Raw genomic sequence first — 21,089 nt, 5'->3', positions numbered from 1 at the left:
GAAGCGAAGTGCCATATCAGCAGCAGTCAAACAGCCTGAACATGTTCAGGAGGAAATGGCAGTGAGAATGGGGGAGTGAGAGGGAAAGAGAGATAGTGGGGGAGTGTGTGTGTGTGTGTGTGTGTGTGTGTGTGTGTGTGTGTGTGTGTGTGTGTGTGTGAGAGAGAGAGAGAGATTTACATGTTTTTCAGCCAAACCAGCTACCATCACCTCTCCTAATTACTCTCTGTCAGACACAGATGTAGAGATGCACACACACACACACACACACACACACACACACACACACACACACACACACACACACACACACACACACACACACACACACACACACACACACACACACACACACACACACACACACACACACACACACACACACACACACACACTCAGAGAGAGAGAGAGAGAGAGAGAGAGAGAGATAGACTCACCCCCATCTACTCTTTATCATGTATACAGACAGACACACACAAACGCGCACACACACCGAACGTTCCAAGAAGCCAGTGGCTGCTCCTCCCAAAACCAGGCAGCAAGAGAGAGAGAGAGAGAGAGAGAGAGAGGGAGAGAGAGAGAGAGAGAGGGGGAGAGAGAGAGACAGAGACAGACAGAGAGAAAGGAGTGAAAGGAAGAGATTGGTTCACACTGGAGAGACTGCAGTGTGTGCCCTCACATCTCCACCAGCTTCTCAGGGATCAGGACCCTGCCCACCTCCCACTCAGTCTGGGTCTCCTCCACGCACTCAATGGAACACACCGCCAGTTTCTCACGGACCAAGACAACTGCCTGAATCTGGTTAGATGCTTTGGAAATCGCTCATACCAACTCCAATACCAACTCACACCCACTGCCTTATTAATTCTTAAAAAGCAAGATGTTTGGAGGGAAGATGTGGTTAATGGCACGCAGTGACTGAGGACACAGAGAGAGAGGGAGAAAGAGAGAGAGAGAGAGAGAGAGAGAGAGAAAGCGAGAGATTCCTTGAGGAAGAATGCTGGGCTGGGAGGCACCACAAAGCGGACTGACTGCAGCCTGGAGAGGAGTATGCCGCATTTGGGAGTGGGAAGAGCGGACCACCGGGATGAGATAGTTCAAGTGTGATCTCCGGGACATCAATAGATCCTTCTATTTCCTTTCCCTCCCTCCTATCACGGACACATTATGTGGATGCTATTTCTGTTCATAAGGATTCTCAGCATTACCTGTGTCTGTGGATATGAATATGAGGATTACTATCCAGGCAAGGAGGAAGCAGAGGTAAGAAGTGACATGAAACCTGGTCAAACTTTTCAAACCAGTTATATTGTGTCTAATCAGGACTGTTCTGTTTTTCAATGGCTTTGATAGTCTCGCTATTTATTCTTCTTATCCATCGTATCCAACCAAATAAGTTGCTACTTCTAAATGTGTACAAATAAATAATAAATGGCCCATCATCCTAAACTCATAATATCACTAAAATATACAACATAAAGTGGTGAAAAGCTCAGGCAGCTTGAACTAGCACTCCAAGTAACTTTCTTGCTTAATTATGTCAGAATTCCCATTTACATGTCCCCTTGCACACCTAGTAGTTTTAAGATGTGTACACGTTCATGTACAGTAATTGGTTACATTATTCACAAACAAGGTCAGTATAATGAGTATACAACTACGTTTCAGGAAAGATACAGATAGCAGTTATTACTTTTGGTTTGTAATAACAGGCATGACCTCAGTTTCATGGTGAGTAAGATTTCAGCTACCCATCTACCCCGGTCCTCTTTGCACCTCGGAGGTAAATCCATTTCACCACAGATGTGTAAACAAAAGACATAGCAACATCAGATGTGTAAACAAAAGACATAGCAACATCAGTTATTTTGATCACATGGATTCCCTCTATTCTGCGAATGTGTTAACATTTTCACAACACAATTTATGAAACAGATGAATCACCTTTGGTGATATGATGCCTTTAACACTCTAGGCACTACATTTCGTTTCTAAAGAGGCTGGATGCACAGACCAATCAGACCTTTAATCCTCAACTGGATCTCTGGATTGGTGTTTTTGGAAAATAGACAGAGAATCTTTGGCAGTAAACATGTTTCCATTGGATTAAGTCCTCACACAGACATGTGGTGGTCACAGCAGGTGGTAGTATCGCTGATAAACTATTTCATTCTGGCTCAAAGGCATGACATCATGTTCCGTTATCCGAGTAGGACTGAGTGAAATGTTAGATCAACCAATATGCTGGTTACATAAAACAGGCAGACCAGTATGTGCCAGCTGTGAAGGAGTTTGCCTTAAGTATCAACACTGGCCCAAGTCCAGTGTCTGTGTACTAGTGTACACTAAGCAGCACTGGCCATAATAACAAAGGGGACAACACGGCATCTTATCTCTGAGAGGATCTTGGCTGAACTTAGTGGAAAAACATGAGCTGCCTGTGCATTGTTTTCTGTCCTGTCCTGCTTCTAGTGATATGCTGCCAGAACGGCCACCTTGGCTATAAAGTTACCTTGTGACAATAAAACCAGCGGACATGAACAGAGGTTTTCAGCAACAGTGTGCAGTAATGTCCTGTTCTTCTGTCAGGACTCCAGAATCACACAGAAAAATGCCTCACAAGGATGGGAGGCCTTGCCAAACTGCCAAGATGTTCTTTGACAGTCTCTATGATACATTCATTGTAGGATGAGAATGCTTAGTCCAGTGGATTGCCTGTAAGTGCCAGGGTAATCAATGATAATTAAAGGAATAAAACATTAAGTCAACATTAAATTCATTCAATATTAATTTGAAACTAGCTAAATGTTTTACAAATACTGAATGAAGGATTCAGTGATGTGTACCTGAATGTGTACAAATGCACGTGTTATTTCCACATATAGGTGTGTTTGTGTGTGTGATGTTGTTGATGCCCCCATACCATCATTTATGATGATCTAACAATGAAACGGGTCTCTTCCTATTACTACAGGTTACTGTGGTTGAGGACACAACACTTGGGGTATCCAGCTTGGATGAGCTGTTAGAGCTGCTGTTCCCAGCATACGGTTTGATGCAGCGCTGCTTGCGGAAGAGGTCGGAGCGCACAGAGTCTCCCCAGCACGCAGATGAAGACATGTGGAGTACACCCCGCCAGCTGGCTCTGTTCAAGGCGGACGGCACTTTTGAAGGTTAGGCTATAAAATGTCCCCCCGCTTCAAATCCACCACTGAAAGCACTATATATTAAGTCACCTAGGACTTATGTCTATATCTTCTGTCAGGTACATTATATTCTAGTGAAGTAAGATGTAACCTTGCCCCTTTGGATCTGAAGAAAACCTTGGAGGTGTGGATGGCAGGGATTCACTGTTGTTAGGCTTTTCCTTTAAAGCCCAGAGCCAACTTGACAGGAGCACCATGCTCTTTTCTGTTTGAATTACAGGCTCATTTTGGAATGATGACCTCTATTAAGCCAAATTTCCCCAAGGTTGTCTCCAGACAAAAACAAATAACCGGGCTCACAAGATTAGGCATTCATTTAAACAACATTTGCAAGTCCTGAATCCATTTCCATGCCTGGGATATAATATCTGGCCATATGTGAACAAAGCAGCACTGAACCCAACTGATCTGAAGCTGCCTGTGATCCTGCAACACTGGACCTTTAAAATGAGAGGTTAATGAATGTCAAACTCGTGTCCAGAGGGATGGATTTCTCAGCACTCGTAAAATGAATTCCACAAATATGTGTGGGTGGCAGTGGTCCATGAAGCCATAAGTACTGGTCATTTCTCGGATGCTAATGTTCAGGGCAGGAGTGCACCGATGTGGATAAATCTCTGAAGCACTATTTGAGCACGCCTTAGTTTAGGGGTTTACAGGATGTTGCGCCCAGGTCTTCTTGAGCTTCTTCTCAATCTTGCCCCACTTCCCTGCATGTTTGCCAGCCTTTCCTGCTCTGCATGAACTCATCTGGGTGAACTCATCAGTGACACTGTTTAGCTAATCAATCAAGAGCATTTTGATTACTCTGACTTCAGACAGGAAGACTAAAGCGTGGGTATATAGGAAGTATGCAGGGAAGGGGGGCAGTGGTTGGGAGAGCACGTGGCGTTGCCTTCTCTGTTTACACATCAGTCTACTGAATGGATTTGCATTTAAGAGTCTGCACGTGGGGTGTTCAAGTTTAGAATTGTTCTGATAGCTTTACACAGGTGTAGGCTCAGTGTTTACACTGCGCAGCATTCAAAACTTTGGGTGAGTCAGTTAAAAAGCAACACATTTCCCTGTAGCTGATGGAGGGTTGGGGCACAGAGCTTTGTGGGGTGTAATTCCCGCTGGCCAATGCCTTAAGAGACTAATGCTCTAATGCTGCCAGTGACTTATGTTAGCACCTGTCAGCTTTAGCCTCGCGGCTGGCAAGCCTACCTCTCGTGCCGAGGGAGGCAGGGCAATCCCACTGCAGGAATGTATCTCTAAGGTTGTACAATGAAGTATTTGTAAACCAAAGACATATTGTTGTGGAAGGTCGTGTAAGGTGAGAAAAGGAGAGGTAGGTGGGTCCTTGCAGTAAGCTAAATGTAGCTAAATTAATTTTAGACAAATCTTACTCCATTGGCTGTAGATAGTAATGATGAACAGTGGCACCTTTTGTGTAAAACATATACATTTAAAAAAAAAGAATCTAACAGGTCTATGTTCCAATAAGAAACAGAAAAAGGATCAAACCACTGGGAAACTCTAACAGGACATTATGTAACTTCCTTCATTCACTTAGTCATTTTGGAGGAGATCCAGCGAACAATATGCCGTCCACGAGAGGTGTGTCTAGAAGTGTCTAAGGAATTTCCGGACAGCACCAGTCGATTTTACCTTCCCCGCTGTGTTGCAGTCCATCGATGTGGAGGGTGCTGTTCCAGTGAGGCCTATCACTGTACCAACACCAGTTACACAATGGTGAACAAAACAGTAAGAGAACCAGAATGCAGCACATACATGTGGAATTGAGCACATTTTTGCATTATCCTTGTGCTACATAGAACATTAATTGCTGTAATGTATAGAAAATGTATAGAATTAGAATGCTCTCAGTATGTACCAAACTGACTTTTTGGACATTTTGGACATTTTGAATTACATATATTTCCATAATTAGTTTTCCTGAAGACTAGAAGTCCACCTTTTATCCTTGTATTTAGTAAGTCATCTCTTCTTATCTTCCCTCTAATCTTGTCTTGTGCTGTGTCTTCTTGTCGTAGCTGATGGAGGTATCTCCTCCACGGATGGAGCGGTCAGTGGTCATGGTGTCCGTAGTCAACCACACCTCATGCGAATGTCAGTCGAAGAGGCCGAGACACTCGATCATCAGGAGGTCTCTTGATGAGCCGACATCACTGTGAGTGTGCTACCCCCCCCACACACACACACACACACACATTCACTTTTCATTGGCATTGCACAATGAAAGCAGTGTGCAATTTTAAGATGAAGGTACCGAGTCCGAAATGCCTTATACTTACATAACTCCAAAGACAACTAAAGATTTCTCCCAGTAGTGAGAGGATATGGTTCGCGAGGGTTTGATATTATTTCGAGGGAGAATCATTGAGCGGAGGCCCAGACTCCCCTGCCCTCCCCAGCCTGGCTTGAGACCGCTGTGAGTGGGCCGTGTGCCAAAGGGGAGGAGGTCGGCTCGATTTCTCTCCAGCAGCGGACCACAACCACCAGCTGGGCTCACCGCGCTTGGAGGGACCCTCCATTGCATGTTCTGCACACAGAGAGGGGGTCAAGGTTCCTCTGATCTTATCCGTTCCCTTTCTTCTCCCAGGTGTCCTCCGCCTGACGGGTCTTGCGGCGCTGGTTTTGCGTGGGACGAGCTGGGCTGCCAGTGTGTTTCGTCGGCTTTTCTCTCCTTGTCAGAGCAAGAGCTGGGTGAGTGAGCTTCTACCCAGAGCTTTGCACGCACGGCAACTTATTACACTGTGAGCACATCTGAGCTCTCGCCATAGTCTACACATGTGAGGAGTAACCTAACACAACTAAATAATGTCATGCTCTCATTTCTGTCCATCTGGAATAGAGCCTGGGGACTCCGCCCTATTGGCGTTGTGTGGGCCAAATAAACTGTTGGACAAGGATAGCTGTGACTGCGTTTGCCAGAATGGGCTGACCGCGGCCAGCTGTGGCCCAGGGTGGCGGCTGGATGAGGACTCTTGTGAATGTATGTGTGAGGCCCCGCCAGGAGCGCAGTCCTGCCCACAAAACCGGCGCTGGGACCCCGAGCTCTGCGGCTGTGAGTGCCAGGACCAGTGCCCCCCGAGCCAGCCTCTGGACCCGGAGACGTGCCTCTGCCAGTGCAGAGAGAGTGAACAAACCTGCCTGCTGCAGGGCAAAAAGTTCAAATCCGACAACTGCAGGTGAGTCCCACGACTAAAGCAGTAAAACAGGGTGTTTCAGCATCACAAAGACCGCACCGCACACTACAGACAGTCAGAGCTGATGCTGTGAACATTTCGTTTCTGTGTTTCTTTTCTTCTCCCCTGTGTGCTGAATGCTGATATCCGTGTGACATGGGAGATTTACTGTTTCCCCATATGCCTCATAGGGGAGAGACACTGTTACCGTCTGTTAAAGCCAAATGATGGACTGATGGCCGCTGGATCAGCGGTTTAAACTAACAACTGTTTCTGTATCTCATTTCTATCAAGCTGTTATCGGCTGCCATGCAAAGATCCCCATAAGAAGTGCCAAAGCAGCTACTACTACAGCCATTTCGTCTGCCAGTGCATTCCCAACTTTCTGAGGTTGAACTGGGAACTGCCATAGTACGACAGCCAGCTGTTGCGAGGGCTACACCATGAATGGCGAGGATTAGACACTTTACGGAGACGGGTCCAGAGACATTCTTCACCGTCTTACCGACACAGGCCAGCCTCGGCCATCCCAGATGTGCATTGATCCTAACAAGGGAGTGTGTGTAGGCAGAAGAGCACTGAACTGGACTGGACTGAAAATGAAATGAACTGTTCGACAGCTATGGAGCAAACTTCCCGAGCTGCTCTTTCTGAATATATTTATCAACTGGTACCTTTTGTTGTACTTGAAGGACAATTTTGAATGCTGCTGTTTCCTTATGAAAAGAAAAAGACATTACGCAACCTTGGTCGCATTAGCAAAGCACTATTTATTATTTCAGGTCATGCTACATAACCAACTGTCACGCATTCAGTGTGTAATTTGTGGTCAGTGGGTGTGAAAATTGAGTCACATTGTGTCTATAAATTATAAGATGCTGGTAAATGTTAAGTAAACTGGTGACGTAGCACATAAATCATAACCACTACAGTAAACATTACTCCAGCATATAAACGTGCTTATGTTATGAGGATTTTATTTTATTTAACATTTATCAGGATAATTTAATTAAAGTAGTGAACCAAACAATCAACGTGGGCTGTAACAGGATATGATTCACACTCATGAGTGTAAGACGGAGTATTATTATAGCATCTGATCTCTCTCGTATTGAGTTGAACGGCCAGCACCCTTCTGAATGGCATTGTCATGATGTAATTACAGAGGAGCCGCCCAGACAGAATTCAGAAGAAAACCATGGGAAACTCAATAACATCGCACCATAATGTGCAAAATGTGCTCTCGCAGTGGTGTGGGTCGGCCTGGGTGTAACTCCCAATGTGTCCCTGATTGATGTGTTGGGGCTGGGCTCATTTGCTGAGCGCAGGCTGTCTTGAGTGGTCTCATTGGGCCCCCAGCTCCGGCTGCTCTCTCCGAGGGTGTATCTGATTAAAGGGTAAGGTAGGGGGCAGGATAACAGCAGGTCGGCGCGTACATGGGAACCAGACTCAAAGCACACCCTCCCGCTGTGGGAAATGCGTCTTCAAAACGCGTCTCAGAATCCTCATTCGGAACACATGTTCTAGATAATAAACAAAATTTATTGAGGTCAATTGAAGGGAGAAGTGATCCCCCCCCCCTTCCTGCTTGCTTGGTTTTGTCTGCAACCACTATCAAAAGGTTTCATCTACAGTAGCTTTCCACTGTACTGCAAAAGAATGGACACATTTGTGTAATCGTCTGTATTTCACATGTAATGATATCTCAAAATAAAAGTGACTGTATATTAAATTAAGTGTAAAATGTGTAAAATATGTGTAATAAATTAAGTTGAACGTTTATCAACAACCTCGTCTTTTCAAATCACTTTTACAGATGCTCAGATGTCTTTTTGTAATACCTGAACTTAAATAAACAAATAAATATTTAATGATATGGCATGGATTTTTATCAATGAACAAATAAATATATATATATATTCAATTCAATTTTCAATTCAATTTTATTTATATAGCGCCATAACAATACAATTGTCTCTAGGCATATATATATATAATATATATATATTTTTAAATTGCACATAAGATGATTTATGTTCTTCAAAGAGGGGAAATGAATGAGTCATCATATTTTGTTATTTTCACTGTCCTATTATTAGTGTAGTCTGGAAAGTGTAACATTCACAGCTACTCCATTCCTTATATAAACTTGTTGTGCTGATAAGTTAATCTTCATACTCATATTAAAGCTCACTGATATGTATCATCATCAAAGAATAACTTGTGCAAACTAATATTTTCAGTCATTGAATGCTTATTTGAGAAGATAAAAGATGTGGTGAATGTCAGTATACAGAAACAACAGCTTTCTGATCTGACAGCTGCTGTCCAGGTTACAAAATGGCAACTCTCACTTGCAATACAGCACAGCCCATAAACTCTGTAACTGAAATATATTACGAGTTGGCATCTCAGTTGGCGGTTGTGTGGTGAAGATGTTTAAGACGTCTTTTGATTGAAATGTGAATGGTTTGAATAAGATCAGGCATAAAAGCCAAGCAAAATCTCATGCATTTTCTTTGTCCAAACTTGCCCTCTCTACACCTTGCAGAGTTTACAACAAAGCAATGCATTTTTCCTCTGTCAATCCTTTAATGGATCAAACGGTAAATAGACTACTGGAGCCCGCAATAAAGACTCTGCCTCACACACGTACTAGAAACATAAGATTCCTATAGTTAACTCATTCCTGTCCCCCAGCATCCTACTGTGCCATCTACCAATTCAAAGCCTTTGTTATGACATCCAGGTTCATTTCTGTCTGTCAAGCTTCTAAGGCTGCACTTTTCAGGCAAGCTTGAATCTGCCCTAGGATTTGTGATGTGTAGTAGTCATTATATGACTTACTCTCTTGCTTTGGATTTGAACACATTTCATTTTTTTTCTACTTTTTTTCAGACAAAACATGCATTTGGATGAAGAAGCATTTGCAATTGCATTAGTGTTTCAATTGAGGATATTCGATTGAATGCATTACACGCCTTTAAATCTGAACAATTCCTTCCTTTAAAGCTGCATCATAAACAACATTTCCGAGTTATTTCCTAAAATGTAGATAACACAAGTACTGTATTTACTAGAACTCATACTCAAGAATTGTTTATATCGAAGATGAGCTGCAGCGTGCGAGTGCTCATTTAACCTTTCTGTACACACAAATAAAATCGGACACAAAAAAACACAAAAAAGAGGCACAGCTTGCTGCAGACGCATGGATTGAGGAAGAGCTCCTTACAGCTGCAGTTCAGGTTTCAGCCCTTCATGCAGCTCACCATCATGGAGGGATGAAGGGCTATGGGAACAGGAACAGCAGGAAACAAAGGTGGCTTTGTGAGAGGGCCTGCACGTCTGCAGGACTGTGTTGCATTCCAGTCAAGAGGATTAGCCTGATTGGAAATGGTTTCTCCTTTTAACCTCGGCACGACATCAGTGGTCAGCAACACTTAAACTGCTTTTGGATTCAAATGTTCCTGCACAATCAGATACAAAGACTGAGTAGAATTGCTGATATCCTGTGAGCTATGAGGGCAATTTCCTTCCCCACCTGTTCAAACACTAGGGAGGCACACGCTGAAATCACTATGAATAGATGAATGTGCTATATAGCTGTGGTCATCCGAGCAAAGATGATACATAAAGTGGAGTATATATAATATATACATATTCCAGGAACGTTTTGTGACGCACTTTGTGACGCACTTTGTGGCGCACTTTGTGGCGCACTTTGTGGCGCACTTGGTACCAAACGTGAAAGAATAGTGGTGTCACCGAATGCAGTAATTATGAAACAAACAAAAAAAAGAAGTACAACGTGTTACTCACCCACCACATACTTGACAAGGGTAATCCACAAAAGCCTTGCTATGGCTAAAAGTTATGACATGAGGAAACGATTTGACAGAGGATCTGCGTGTAGGTCTGGCTGTAGTGATAGCTTCCTCAAACTAAGAGAAAAAAACTGGAAAGCTGCGGACAACCTCTGGATGGGCCCAAGTGGAGACATCCCAGGAGCACATCGGTTATCCACACTAGCCCGAGAAAGCAAAATGTCATTTTCTGCTTCATTTGCTGCTGGGAAAAAAACTGTTAAAAAACAGAACACAGCAAAAAAATCTCTCATCGACCAATACATTTCACAAATCAAAATACGATTTTCCTTTAACCAGGTGAAAACACAAGGCTGGCTTCAGCTCTCTAAATACAATCCATATACATTCTTGGGCTGAACAAAACCGTGTAAGTATTCCCTAAGGAGGAAGGTGTGGGTCTTGCCTGTTAACCTGTCTCTAAGATTACGAACTGTGTATGAATCTTGCCTGCTTACCCTTATGAGAGATGAAGTGTTAAGTGCTACCTTGTCTGTATGGATCTGTGCCTGGAGTTTTTGTTAGAGTAATCGTGAACTCTGCATCTCCTTTGGCTCATGAGTCTGTTCTAGGGTCCAGACCAGTTTGTTGGCTGATAACCGTGACAGATATAACACAGCCAAAACATGGACCCAACAGACTTTGATTCAGTGAAAACTGTATTGGAAAAGCAAGGTTCTCTCCTTGGGTTTTTTACCAACAGGAGATCACCCCTGTCTACCAGGGTTTGCCATCTCTAACCGCTGCTTTGCAGAAACCATCCGCTCAGGTGCAGCCGCTCCAGGCACCCGGGCTCCCTGTGTATTGCCTTGGTCAGAGGGCAATGCTATCAACAGCCAACAGCCACCTACCTGTCCAACTACCCTCTCGTCAATCGGCGCCCAGGTTTGTTGGCCCTTTCAACAGAGGCTGTCTTTACCATTGTCCATGCGGTGTATTCACCAGACATTTCATGTTTCACAGTCACGCCCTTTTGCTGTCCAGTCCTCTCTTTCCCGCCCCTAACCCGCCCACCCCCCGGGATCATTGATGGAGGTGAGGCTTTCACGGTCAGGGAACTGCTCAAAGTCCACCAACATGGATGTGGGCTCTAATACCTGGTTGACTGAAAGGGGTATGGTCCAGGAGAGCTGTTGGGTACCGGCTCACTTCACTCTTGACCCCTCTATCCATTCTGTGACTCATTAGCGTTAGTGGGCAACAGACATCATTATGACAATTTCTTTGCAAGAAAACATTTAAGAATGTGTATTATCGTGAGTAACATCAAGACTGTAATTGTATCTCTGTCTATTCTGTGATCAGGCATGAATGAGGTGAATTTCTCTAAAAAGGTCATGAAAATATGGAGCCTGGATATGGATCACCACAGCCATAATATTATTAGTAATAATATGTGAACTTACTTGTTCCTAACTGTTAAGAATACATCCAGGTCAGGTACCCTATCATACGAGCCTGTCTGCAACTTTAGTGTACTCTTAGTTTTTTGCCATATAATACTGCGTTATGTTGTCGGCAGCTCTTCAGTTCTTTCTCATGTTTTGATGAGGTTGGAGCTACTGTCGGGTCCATGTGCAGGCCCTCTATCAAAATAATTTCCTCATGTCATACATTTTAGACCTAACAGGGCTTTTGAGGATTACCCTCGTCAAGTGCGTGGAGGGTGGGGGAGCACACATTACATTTGTATTGAATTGATGTAATTGCTGCATCCTTGTGCCTCTTCTTGTGCCAGTGTCCTCCTCCCTTAGGTGTGAATAGGTGTGTGTATCCTGTTTCCTTCTCAGCTCAGTTCAATCCTGGTGGACAGGAAGGAAAAAAATGACCAAATTCTTATGTTGTCAAATAAAGTGAATAATTAAGTGTCTCCTACATCCCAACATCTTGTCATAATTAAGGGTTTTATTATTGTGATGTTGATGATGAACCATAGTTACAGTTCACTGACTACATAAGACATTACTGCAGAGTGTGGGCCCTGTTGAGTCATTTGATGGTACAATCAAAGCCAGGTCGTGCAATGTGAGATTTCGGAGTCTGTCTCAAGTGCAATGTTCTGTGACGCAGTTGTGTTCATACTCCTTAGAAACAACAAACAGAACTGAAACTACTCACAATAGCTAACACTCTTATGAGCAGTTTGGCAAGTGCAATTTGCCATTTTTTTTGCCATCAAAAACTCTTGGGAATTCCAGTGATTATGTAATGCTGAAAAACAGAACCACAAAACCAGAACCACACATCTTAGAAAAAGATGTACTTTTTGAGACGTTGGGTTATTCATCGATAATTTTGGAAACGTTACTGGAGATCAAAGCACTTGGTGCCATCATCCAACTTCAGAGGGTACTGGTCTTTCAAAGAGAGCCCAAAAATACATCGATACATTGTTTATACGTAAATTCTGGTGCTTTATGAAAGCACTTTAACTTGTGATAAAAAAAATGAAACCAACTAGACCGCTGGATCTTATTAATCTGCCCAAGCACCTGTACCTAGGTTTCTCCTCTAATATAACAGCCATGCAGTGTGACCCTTTTGACCGAGACATGAAAAAATGGTTGCTTCTCATTGGCAGAGGAGTTGGAATCTGTCACGCAAGTGTATTGTCTGGAATGAAAACACACCGCACCGTTTTGGAACATACCAGGAAGCCCTGAAACCGTTCCAAGAAAAGAAAGGTGTCTGGAGGAGGTTACCGACCTCCATAACTCCACAACATGCCATGAACAGCCAAGCAGATCCAGCCATTCAGAAATCAGAACTGTGATCGTAATGCTGTGGTCTGGAATGACGAGGCATGCATAAATACAGCTAAAACTCTTTTCCCATCATGGGCAAGTATCTGCTTGCATGGCATACACTATGAGATCGGCAAAACCACAGTCAGATTCTTTTCATTGCATTTACATGAACACACAGTCCCAACACTTTAACTGTTTATGTTGTACTTAAAAAACCCAAACATGAGGTTATTTAGTAAAAATGTATCAATTGAAATAAACCTTAGCATTTTCCTTTAGCCATTAACCCTTAACTTTACTGTAGACATGACCATAAAATAAGCGCATTCAATTCCCATATTAGAAATAAAGTAATAGCATACAAAACAGCATATTCTGGAGCTGTGTAATTTGTATCACAGTGGTGCGGAAGTTTGGTTAGGCCTGTTGTGTTAAGGGCTGAGTACACAAAAGAGAAGCATTGCGTCACCTCCCCCTACGTCGGTAGCCCTCAGGATGGAAGTGGGGTTCATTGTGTTTCAAAGAGGAACCGCCAGTTAGTGGCTTTTGACAGGACAAAAGTTGCTCAATGCAACAATGGTAACGGCAAGAGTCACGGCGTTGGCAACTGCACATCATACCGCTTGGTTTCAGGGAACATAGGGAAATATGAGGTGGATGGTGGTCAGTGTGGAGATGGATTGAGAAACAATTCTCTGGACAACAAATCAGATTTGTGCAATAACAGAAGGTAACAGAAACCCTTGAGCACAACAGTAAGGATGTTAAAAATGCCTAAACATGCATGGCCAACCCAAATGTGAAGCAATGTACAGTTATATAAAGATGTACAGTTACATTATATATACTTAATGGGACATGCTAACGTTACAGTATACACAATCCATATTTGTTGGCTAACAATGATAAACAATTCATTAAAATACACTCCCTTGGATAAAAGCGTCTGCTAAATGACTAAATGTAAGTGTAACGTACCCAATGGACTGCCCACAGGACGGGCGTGGACATGAACTGTATGGCCATATTACCAAGGGTCCATTATAAAGAGGAGTCAAAGCCATACTAACAATAAGTAAAATAACCTTTAGTAACAGGCATGATTGTATCTGTCATACAATCTGCTCTCTGTTTCTCAGCATTCCTGCTTACATTGCAGAGATCCCCGCTGCATTCTGGGATGCTATCCAGTTGACATGAATACTCCTCAAAACTAGTTACATCTTGCTTTGGCCTAATCCATAAGGCTGGGTTCAATTCAAATGATTTAAACTGTAGCGTTTACCAATCCTGTTTTTTCTTTTGTTTTAAGAATGAATAGTTCCATTCTTTCTCCAACATACTGTTGAAGTTCAAGACTTAACGACTCCATGGCAACATCGCTATTTCTTTTGGCACTATGTCATAGATCAGCTATAAACACTTAAATATGAGTCAGCATGTTTTAATAGTAACTCCTTTGTCTAATGCCATTCAAATGTATGTAGCTTTTCTTTTTGGATACACATCAGAAATTTTCATCACTGTTATATGAGCGTAACTTAATTCTGTCATTTCAGACTCTTGAACAGGAACTTATACACTTTTTTTAATGGATATGGACTATATCAAACATGCACACATTGGTGACGGCTTGTTGGCCGGGGTTTGCATTGGCCTGCAGCAATGAGAACTCATGCACATCCATACGTGATGATCCTTGCCACTTCCTTAGGAACAATTCCATATAAGTACCAACATTCTGATCTGTCTCAAAAACCTATGCTGAATCATAGACCACCAATGAGATTTCCTAACACTGTGACCAAACGCAAATGTTCTGTGACGGACTTGTGTTCATACTCCTTAGAAACAACAATCAGAACAACAAACTACTCATGATATCTAAAAAATATTAAAATATGTGATAGAGGTGTCACTGTAATGAATCAGGTTAAGCAAATGTCAAACTGTTATGAAAGCGGTCTTCAGGGTATTAGTGTTGTGGCAGCTTTCTGTGCTGTGGAACCTAAGTGTTCTCTTCCAGGACCTAGACTACCTGCTCTGCCATCTGGATTCCACTCTGTTCAAACTCCAGAACCATCTCAGTTCTGGCTTAACTGCAGTATGTCATCAAACAGATTTGTCATTCTTTTAGCGAAAGAAAATCCAATAGACCTGAGATTTTAGTAATAATCAGTTGCGTGTTTATTACTCTGTTGCTCCTGTTGTAATGCAACCCTTAGTAAACTGCACACATACATACTGACTCCAAGTGGTATGAGTTGAGTAGTGCAGTGATAAGTGTTTCAAATAGAATGAAAAGAAATAAACACCAGTTTCATCAAAATGTCTTGCTTGCCGTCTGAAGGTTATGACCCCATGGTCTGGTACAGGGTGACAACCTGTCATTTTAATGGTCATATAGTCTGTATTCTGGATATTAACAGTATTTGCATTTTCAGGTTCATTCCCAGGTGTGTGGCTTTGGCAGTCAATGGCCAAAGCACACAAATCAAAGGAGAACAGAATCCTAATTAAATTGGTGAATCAGAGTGGGTAATGAATTCGTTTGGGGAAGACATTAACAAACATGTTCCCATTTGAAAGTCCAGTTGGAAGTTTGTCCATTTTGAAGACTATTTTGATTTTATATTGTAATTTTCACTAGCACAATAAACAATGCTGTACATTGACAATTAATTAATGAATTGCCAATAACAATGAATATTTCTTCCTTTCCCTTTTGCTCCCTTCTGAAATAGGAATTGACAGGTGTAAAGAGAGGAAAACTGTATGAAACATTTCAGCTCCACTCCCAAGACACCAGCCAATGTCCTCCCTTCCAGACACATAAACCATGGCTCCAGATGACAAGCCTAATCTGAACAGCTGAGGAAAATGGAGGTTCCAATGAAATAGACTGAAAGTGAAAACTTAATAGATATTATATAGTAGCAATGGTTGAAAAGTTTGATATAGAAAAATGGCAGAATGGCCTTAAACTAACTTAAAGGTTGATTTGAGAGATATGATTACTGAAAGTAAATGTGAGATACTTAGCAAAGACCAGTAACGCACAAGCAGGATCAGGTAAGGCAGGTAAACAGAGGAAGGATGCAGTCAATGAGTAGACTGTAAACAGCTTGAAGAACCAGCACCTTTGAAGTACCCCATCAATTCTCACAGTCTGGGGGAAATGTTCAGTGTCAAGAGGTATACAGAAGAAGCCCTTTCAGCCACATGATTCCCCTCAACATTTTAGATGGCTTGAGTACAAGTCCAAACGAGACTATTCATGATTTGGATCGTCAGGTTTGCTGCTCCGAATCTGGTCTGAGTCTTCAACGAACAGGTGTTCAGGTTGAAGTTTTCGCGCCTCTGCAATTAAACGCTTGACCCCAACCATCCACTGGCTGACCTCATTCACGTGGTCTACTATTAAAGACCGATGAATCTCATCAGCGGCGTCCCAATCACGACTTTTCATCTCTGGGATGGAGGAACAAACAACAGCGACTTTAAGTTTACATGGGCACAGTAGCCAGCAAAAGGTGTTCATTCAGTTAAGAAATCAGATTTAACACAAGGTGTTTATGTAACAGCGGATGTTTGGTTCTTGTACTTGCACACATTTTGTTTTGATTTTGATATGTTTTTATATACAAGAAACCAGCCATGCTGTTGGATAGGAGTGACCTCTAGGGGGAATACGGAAAAAGCTGCTTAGCTTCCCTCCCAGTTCGGAGAAGTTAAGCCAGCGGTAGGTCGTATAAAGAATGTATTCCCACACAGCTATTTCAGAGTCTTTAACACATTGTAAATTAATACAGTCCTTGGCCTGATTAATGTTGTGCATAGCTCACTTTGTATTAATCATATTATCAGTGCAGTGAACAGCATATTGAAAAATAATAGACCCATCCATCCTCCAAAGTCAGGAGTTAACATATGCATCCACATTTAAAAAATAATGACACTGTTGCCTCTGTTTTTAATAAAGGTTAGACCACTGACCTTGAACCAGAAGATTCATCCTTTTCTTGACAGGAAGTGAAAGCTTCCCACACTTCCACATCTCCTCAAACAGCTTCAGGCGCTTGTCAACATCATCACACACTTGCTTCTACAGGTGACAAACAGAAAAACTGATATAACATAAACAACATTTAAACATTTTAGAATATACACTATTAGGTTAGCATGTGTATATAAACATACAAAGCAGAATCCAAATGTCCTAAACTTCAATTTAATCACACAGCTTAGTACATACAAGATGCTGCATGACCTAAATAACATTGTCAGTTAAAGGTAGAGTTCATGATTTTTGGCAAAAGGTTGTTGATATTTAAGCAACAGTGGATCAAATTGCTCCAAGTGCTGGGCAGTATATCGGAAATATCGATATATTCTATGGCATTTTTATACGAGAGGAAATGCCCATATTTGTGCAGCACTTGTTGCAGCTCTATCTCTCTCTGTCTCACGCGCAGATGCACACACACACACACACACACACACCACCTTTTCCACCAGGGAGGGACATAGGAAATGAGGGTATATTCTTTATCCAATCCCGTTTGGTTCTCTGTGAAGCTTCAGTCTGAACTCTGCTGAGGTCCAAAGTCTTCACCACGTCCTCAGTGGTGTCGATTTTGATTGACACACACATCATGGTGCCCAGCCAATCAAATTGTCATATTGCTATATAAAGGTATTACACTGGAAACATCCACTGCTTACTATATCGTAAACATCCGCAGCTATCCGAGCTCTGTGTGCCCAAACCACGTTTTGGTGGTGATGACAAATAAACGATGTATGGGATTTGATCATCTCATAATGCCATTCATTGTGGTAACAATCTTGCTTAGTTATAGCCTGTTACTTGAGTACTGGTAAGCCTATACAATAAATAGGCTTTGGCTTCAAACTATCTAGCTAGCCACAGTAAACTAGGTTTTTCTGTGGTCCTTTTCATCTCAAAATGCTTGAAATGTTTGACATGGTTGCGAAACAAGGGGAAATCACTCACTCTCACAGACAGGCAACCCTCTCCTCCACAAGAGGGCAGCATCAGCAGTGACCACACTCGCACAGTGAGCCTCTACTCAAGATAGTTTGTAGTTCCTAAGAAGGGAGGGGCATGAGGCCTATACTGGACCTGAGAGCATTAAACAAACATCTCAGACAATACAGGTTTCGAATGCGTATTATGAATCCCCTCTGGTCTAGCTCTGCGATCACCTCACGCAGTATCACCTGCAAGGTTGTCATGTTGCTCATCCTCTGCAGCGGCCTCCTCGTCTTGCCCCTGCTCTCCGCTGGACTCAGCCTACATCCAGACTCTTTCCTCCTCCTCGTCTTGCCCCTGCTCTCCGCTGGACTCAGCCTACATCCAGACTCTTTCCTCCTCCTCGTCTTGCCCCTGCTCTCCGCTGGACTCAGCCTACATCCAGACTCTTTCCTCCTCCTCGTCTTGCCCCTGCTCTCCGCTGGACTCAGCCTACATCCAGACTCTTTCATCCTCTCTGCAGCTAATGTTTGCATTTTGCCTGGTACTGGCATCAGTTATTTTTGAATACATTTGTTAACTAAAAACATATTCCAGCATTTTTTTTCTTTTTCTCCCTGAACTAAACTAAAGAGGATGGTGGTCCGAGAGCGGACCAGAAGTGGCACACAACCAGTGGGGTCCCAACCAAAACCCACCTGTGGCCCAATATATGCTTGATATCTGGGTTCAGGCTGAAAAGTCATTCTTGTTTCTTACCTTAACAGACTTCCTACACGCTGCAAGCGCCCAGTTAAGAAGGGCGACCACCTCGTCTACACTAGGTTCCCCTTCTGAATCCGCGCTGGGAGAATCTTTTTCAGCTTCCACGGGACATGACCTTGGCGGGGGGGTCAATGATGCGGTCATACCCGATAACGGGGGTGGGGTCATTCCACAACTTGGAGGTTGTACAGGGGGAGTGGCGTGGCTCAGTGGAGGGGGTATCCCTGGAGATGGGCCTGGTAAAATAATTAAGCAATTACAAAAAAAACTTTCACTACATAATTTTTCTATTTATCATTTAACAATTACTGCACAAACCTGAATGGGTTTGTTATTTCTGGCGGCAAAAAAAAAAAAAACACACAATCTTTCAGGTGGTTGTTAGTTCTAACAAGTCCAGCCACTGATCAGCTGCACAGGATGGGTAGGTTAACGGAAATTAACGGGAGGAAAGACCAGAGCTTAGACTAAGAGAAACAGACACAGAAAGATAGATAATTGACATGTCCACTTTCTCAAGTTCCTTACTCTGAGGTCCAGAGAGTTGAGGAGGTGGCACTCTCTTATTGAGAAGACGTTTAGGTCCACTTTGAGCCGTCTGTAAACCGTAAGAAAATTGTGGGGGGTCGTTCCATCCTCGCTCCTGATTACCTATTCATGTGCACAGACAAGTGCAAAACACTGATTATGCCGTATCACATAATTCTAAAAAGTATGTTACACCGGCACTGTGACTTTAGTTACTAAAGTTATAAGCGTTAACATAAATTTTAAGAAGCCTAATGAGATTTATCAAATCGTGCCATACGTAGACTATTCATTTTTTGACGTATCCGGTAGGACATGCTATTGTTATGTTGTTCGTTGTCCATAACTATTCCTCCAGCTGATAGCTACTCGCGACATGTAAACAATACAGTCAGGCCACGTAGTCCATTTGGACTTGGTCTGAATTTACACTGTCGCAGTCCTCTGGGTGATAAAAGCCTACGTGCTGTTAACTTACTTACTGTTAAACAGTGTGTAAATACTTACCCGGTTTAATGTACATATCTGCCATTGCCACTTCACCTATCTCACTGCATTAGATTCTTGTATATCCGGTACACGTGAGCAGAATTTTCCTTTTTTTCAAATCCATGGTTACGGATATCCGGTTGCTCTCTCTCGCTCGCTCGCTCTCGCTCTCTCTTCTCTCACACACACACACACGCGCGCGCAGAAAACATTTAACCTTTAACATTTAACCTTAGCCTTGAAGAATTTCTTAGCATTGTTCGGGTAACTCAAAATTCGTACTTAATCCATGGCCTAATTTCAAGGCTGTTTAAAGGTAAAAAGGAAATGTGATATTCTGACGTTTACATTGGCAACTATTTCTTTGAAGAGCATGAAAATGTAGCCTTTTCCAAAGCTGTGATGTGTGTGCATGTGTGTGAAAATGCTGTCATATCTTACAGTTATCAGAATCAATATCAGTAGAATTCTACATTCTACATCATGACTTGAGAGGACATGTGGTAGGCCTACTATGGTTTGGTCAAAACTTATTGATGAACTTACCCCTTCTACCAGGTCTACAGATTCATCACTAAATAATATGTATTACTATTGCAGTACTATGCAGTAGAACTTGTATAGCAGTAGAACTTGTATATTAGGATTGTATTTTATTTTATTTTTTAATTTTTTTTTTTTTTTTTTGATTTATTGTCAATGTTATGTTTGATATACGTTAATGCCTTTTTTTTAGGTTGTATAGCCTTTTTCACTCTGGCAGGGGGACTGCCAATGGAAACTAGCCTTTTGGCTATAATTGGGTGCCTTTACATTTTAATGTTCATGAATGTACACTGTCCCTCTTGATCAAATAAACAAATTGATTGATTGATTGATTGATTGACTAGGTTAACCCTTCTTTGGTTATACAAAACCTTAAATTAACCTTATACTAACAAGAAATTAAATAGTTTTAAAGCGTTATTTAGGAATCAGTTCATCCAATGAGATGAGTGACTACCTGATCATCTAATGTACAGTATTTTGATAAAAGACATGTTCTTATGAATGTTGAATTTACACCACCTATGTTTTTATGGTAAAAAAAACAGGGTCAGTTCACACATGTAAAACATTGCACAGGCGCAGAACAGAACTATTTTCTCTATAACTCCCATTGGCACCTCTGGGCTGAGCCCAGCTCTACTGATTGGACACACTGTGTCTAAACATTGGTCTTTTTACAGTTCAGTTCAGGCAAACTGCATTTGTAATAGTAACACATTATTGACTTGTGATATACAGTATGTGTGTGTTAA

At 42.3% G+C, this 21,089-nt stretch overlaps 2 protein-coding genes across 3 annotated transcripts; one reads left to right on the top strand and one right to left on the bottom strand.

The window, feature by feature from the left end:
* Positions 1–468: 468 nt before the first annotated feature.
* Positions 469–8,186, top strand: LOC105904591 (vascular endothelial growth factor C-like). Its single transcript, XM_012832493.3, has 7 exons — positions 469–1,263; positions 2,975–3,173; positions 4,762–4,952; positions 5,243–5,379; positions 5,812–5,915; positions 6,064–6,400; positions 6,692–8,186. Exons 1-7 carry the CDS (start codon positions 1,168–1,170, stop codon positions 6,807–6,809), a joined length of 1,182 nt encoding a protein of 393 aa, XP_012687947.1. The 5' UTR covers positions 469–1,167; the 3' UTR covers positions 6,810–8,186.
* A 6,987-nt stretch (positions 8,187–15,173) lies between these two features.
* On the bottom strand, positions 15,174–19,964 carry sra1 (steroid receptor RNA activator 1). Of its 2 annotated transcripts, XM_012832525.3 has the most exons (5): positions 19,807–19,964; positions 19,300–19,422; positions 18,766–19,007; positions 17,007–17,115; positions 15,174–16,481 (listed from the first exon to the last, which is right to left on the bottom strand). In XM_012832525.3, exons 1-5 carry the CDS (start codon positions 19,829–19,831, stop codon positions 16,282–16,284), a joined length of 699 nt encoding a protein of 232 aa, XP_012687979.2. In that variant the 5' UTR covers positions 19,832–19,964; the 3' UTR covers positions 15,174–16,281. The 2 variants fall into 2 exon arrangements, with proteins under 2 accessions (XP_012687979.2, XP_042564336.1); XM_042708402.1 differs by lacking the exons at positions 18,766–19,007; positions 19,300–19,422; positions 19,807–19,964 and adding an exon at positions 18,255–18,746.
* Positions 19,965–21,089: the final 1,125 nt, after the last annotated feature.

Source organism: Clupea harengus, chromosome 8 (genome assembly GCF_900700415.2).
Source record: "Clupea harengus chromosome 8, Ch_v2.0.2, whole genome shotgun sequence".
NCBI classification, from domain to species: Eukaryota; Metazoa; Chordata; class Actinopteri; order Clupeiformes; family Clupeidae; genus Clupea; species Clupea harengus.
This window is presented reverse-complemented; position numbering and strand designations above follow the sequence as displayed.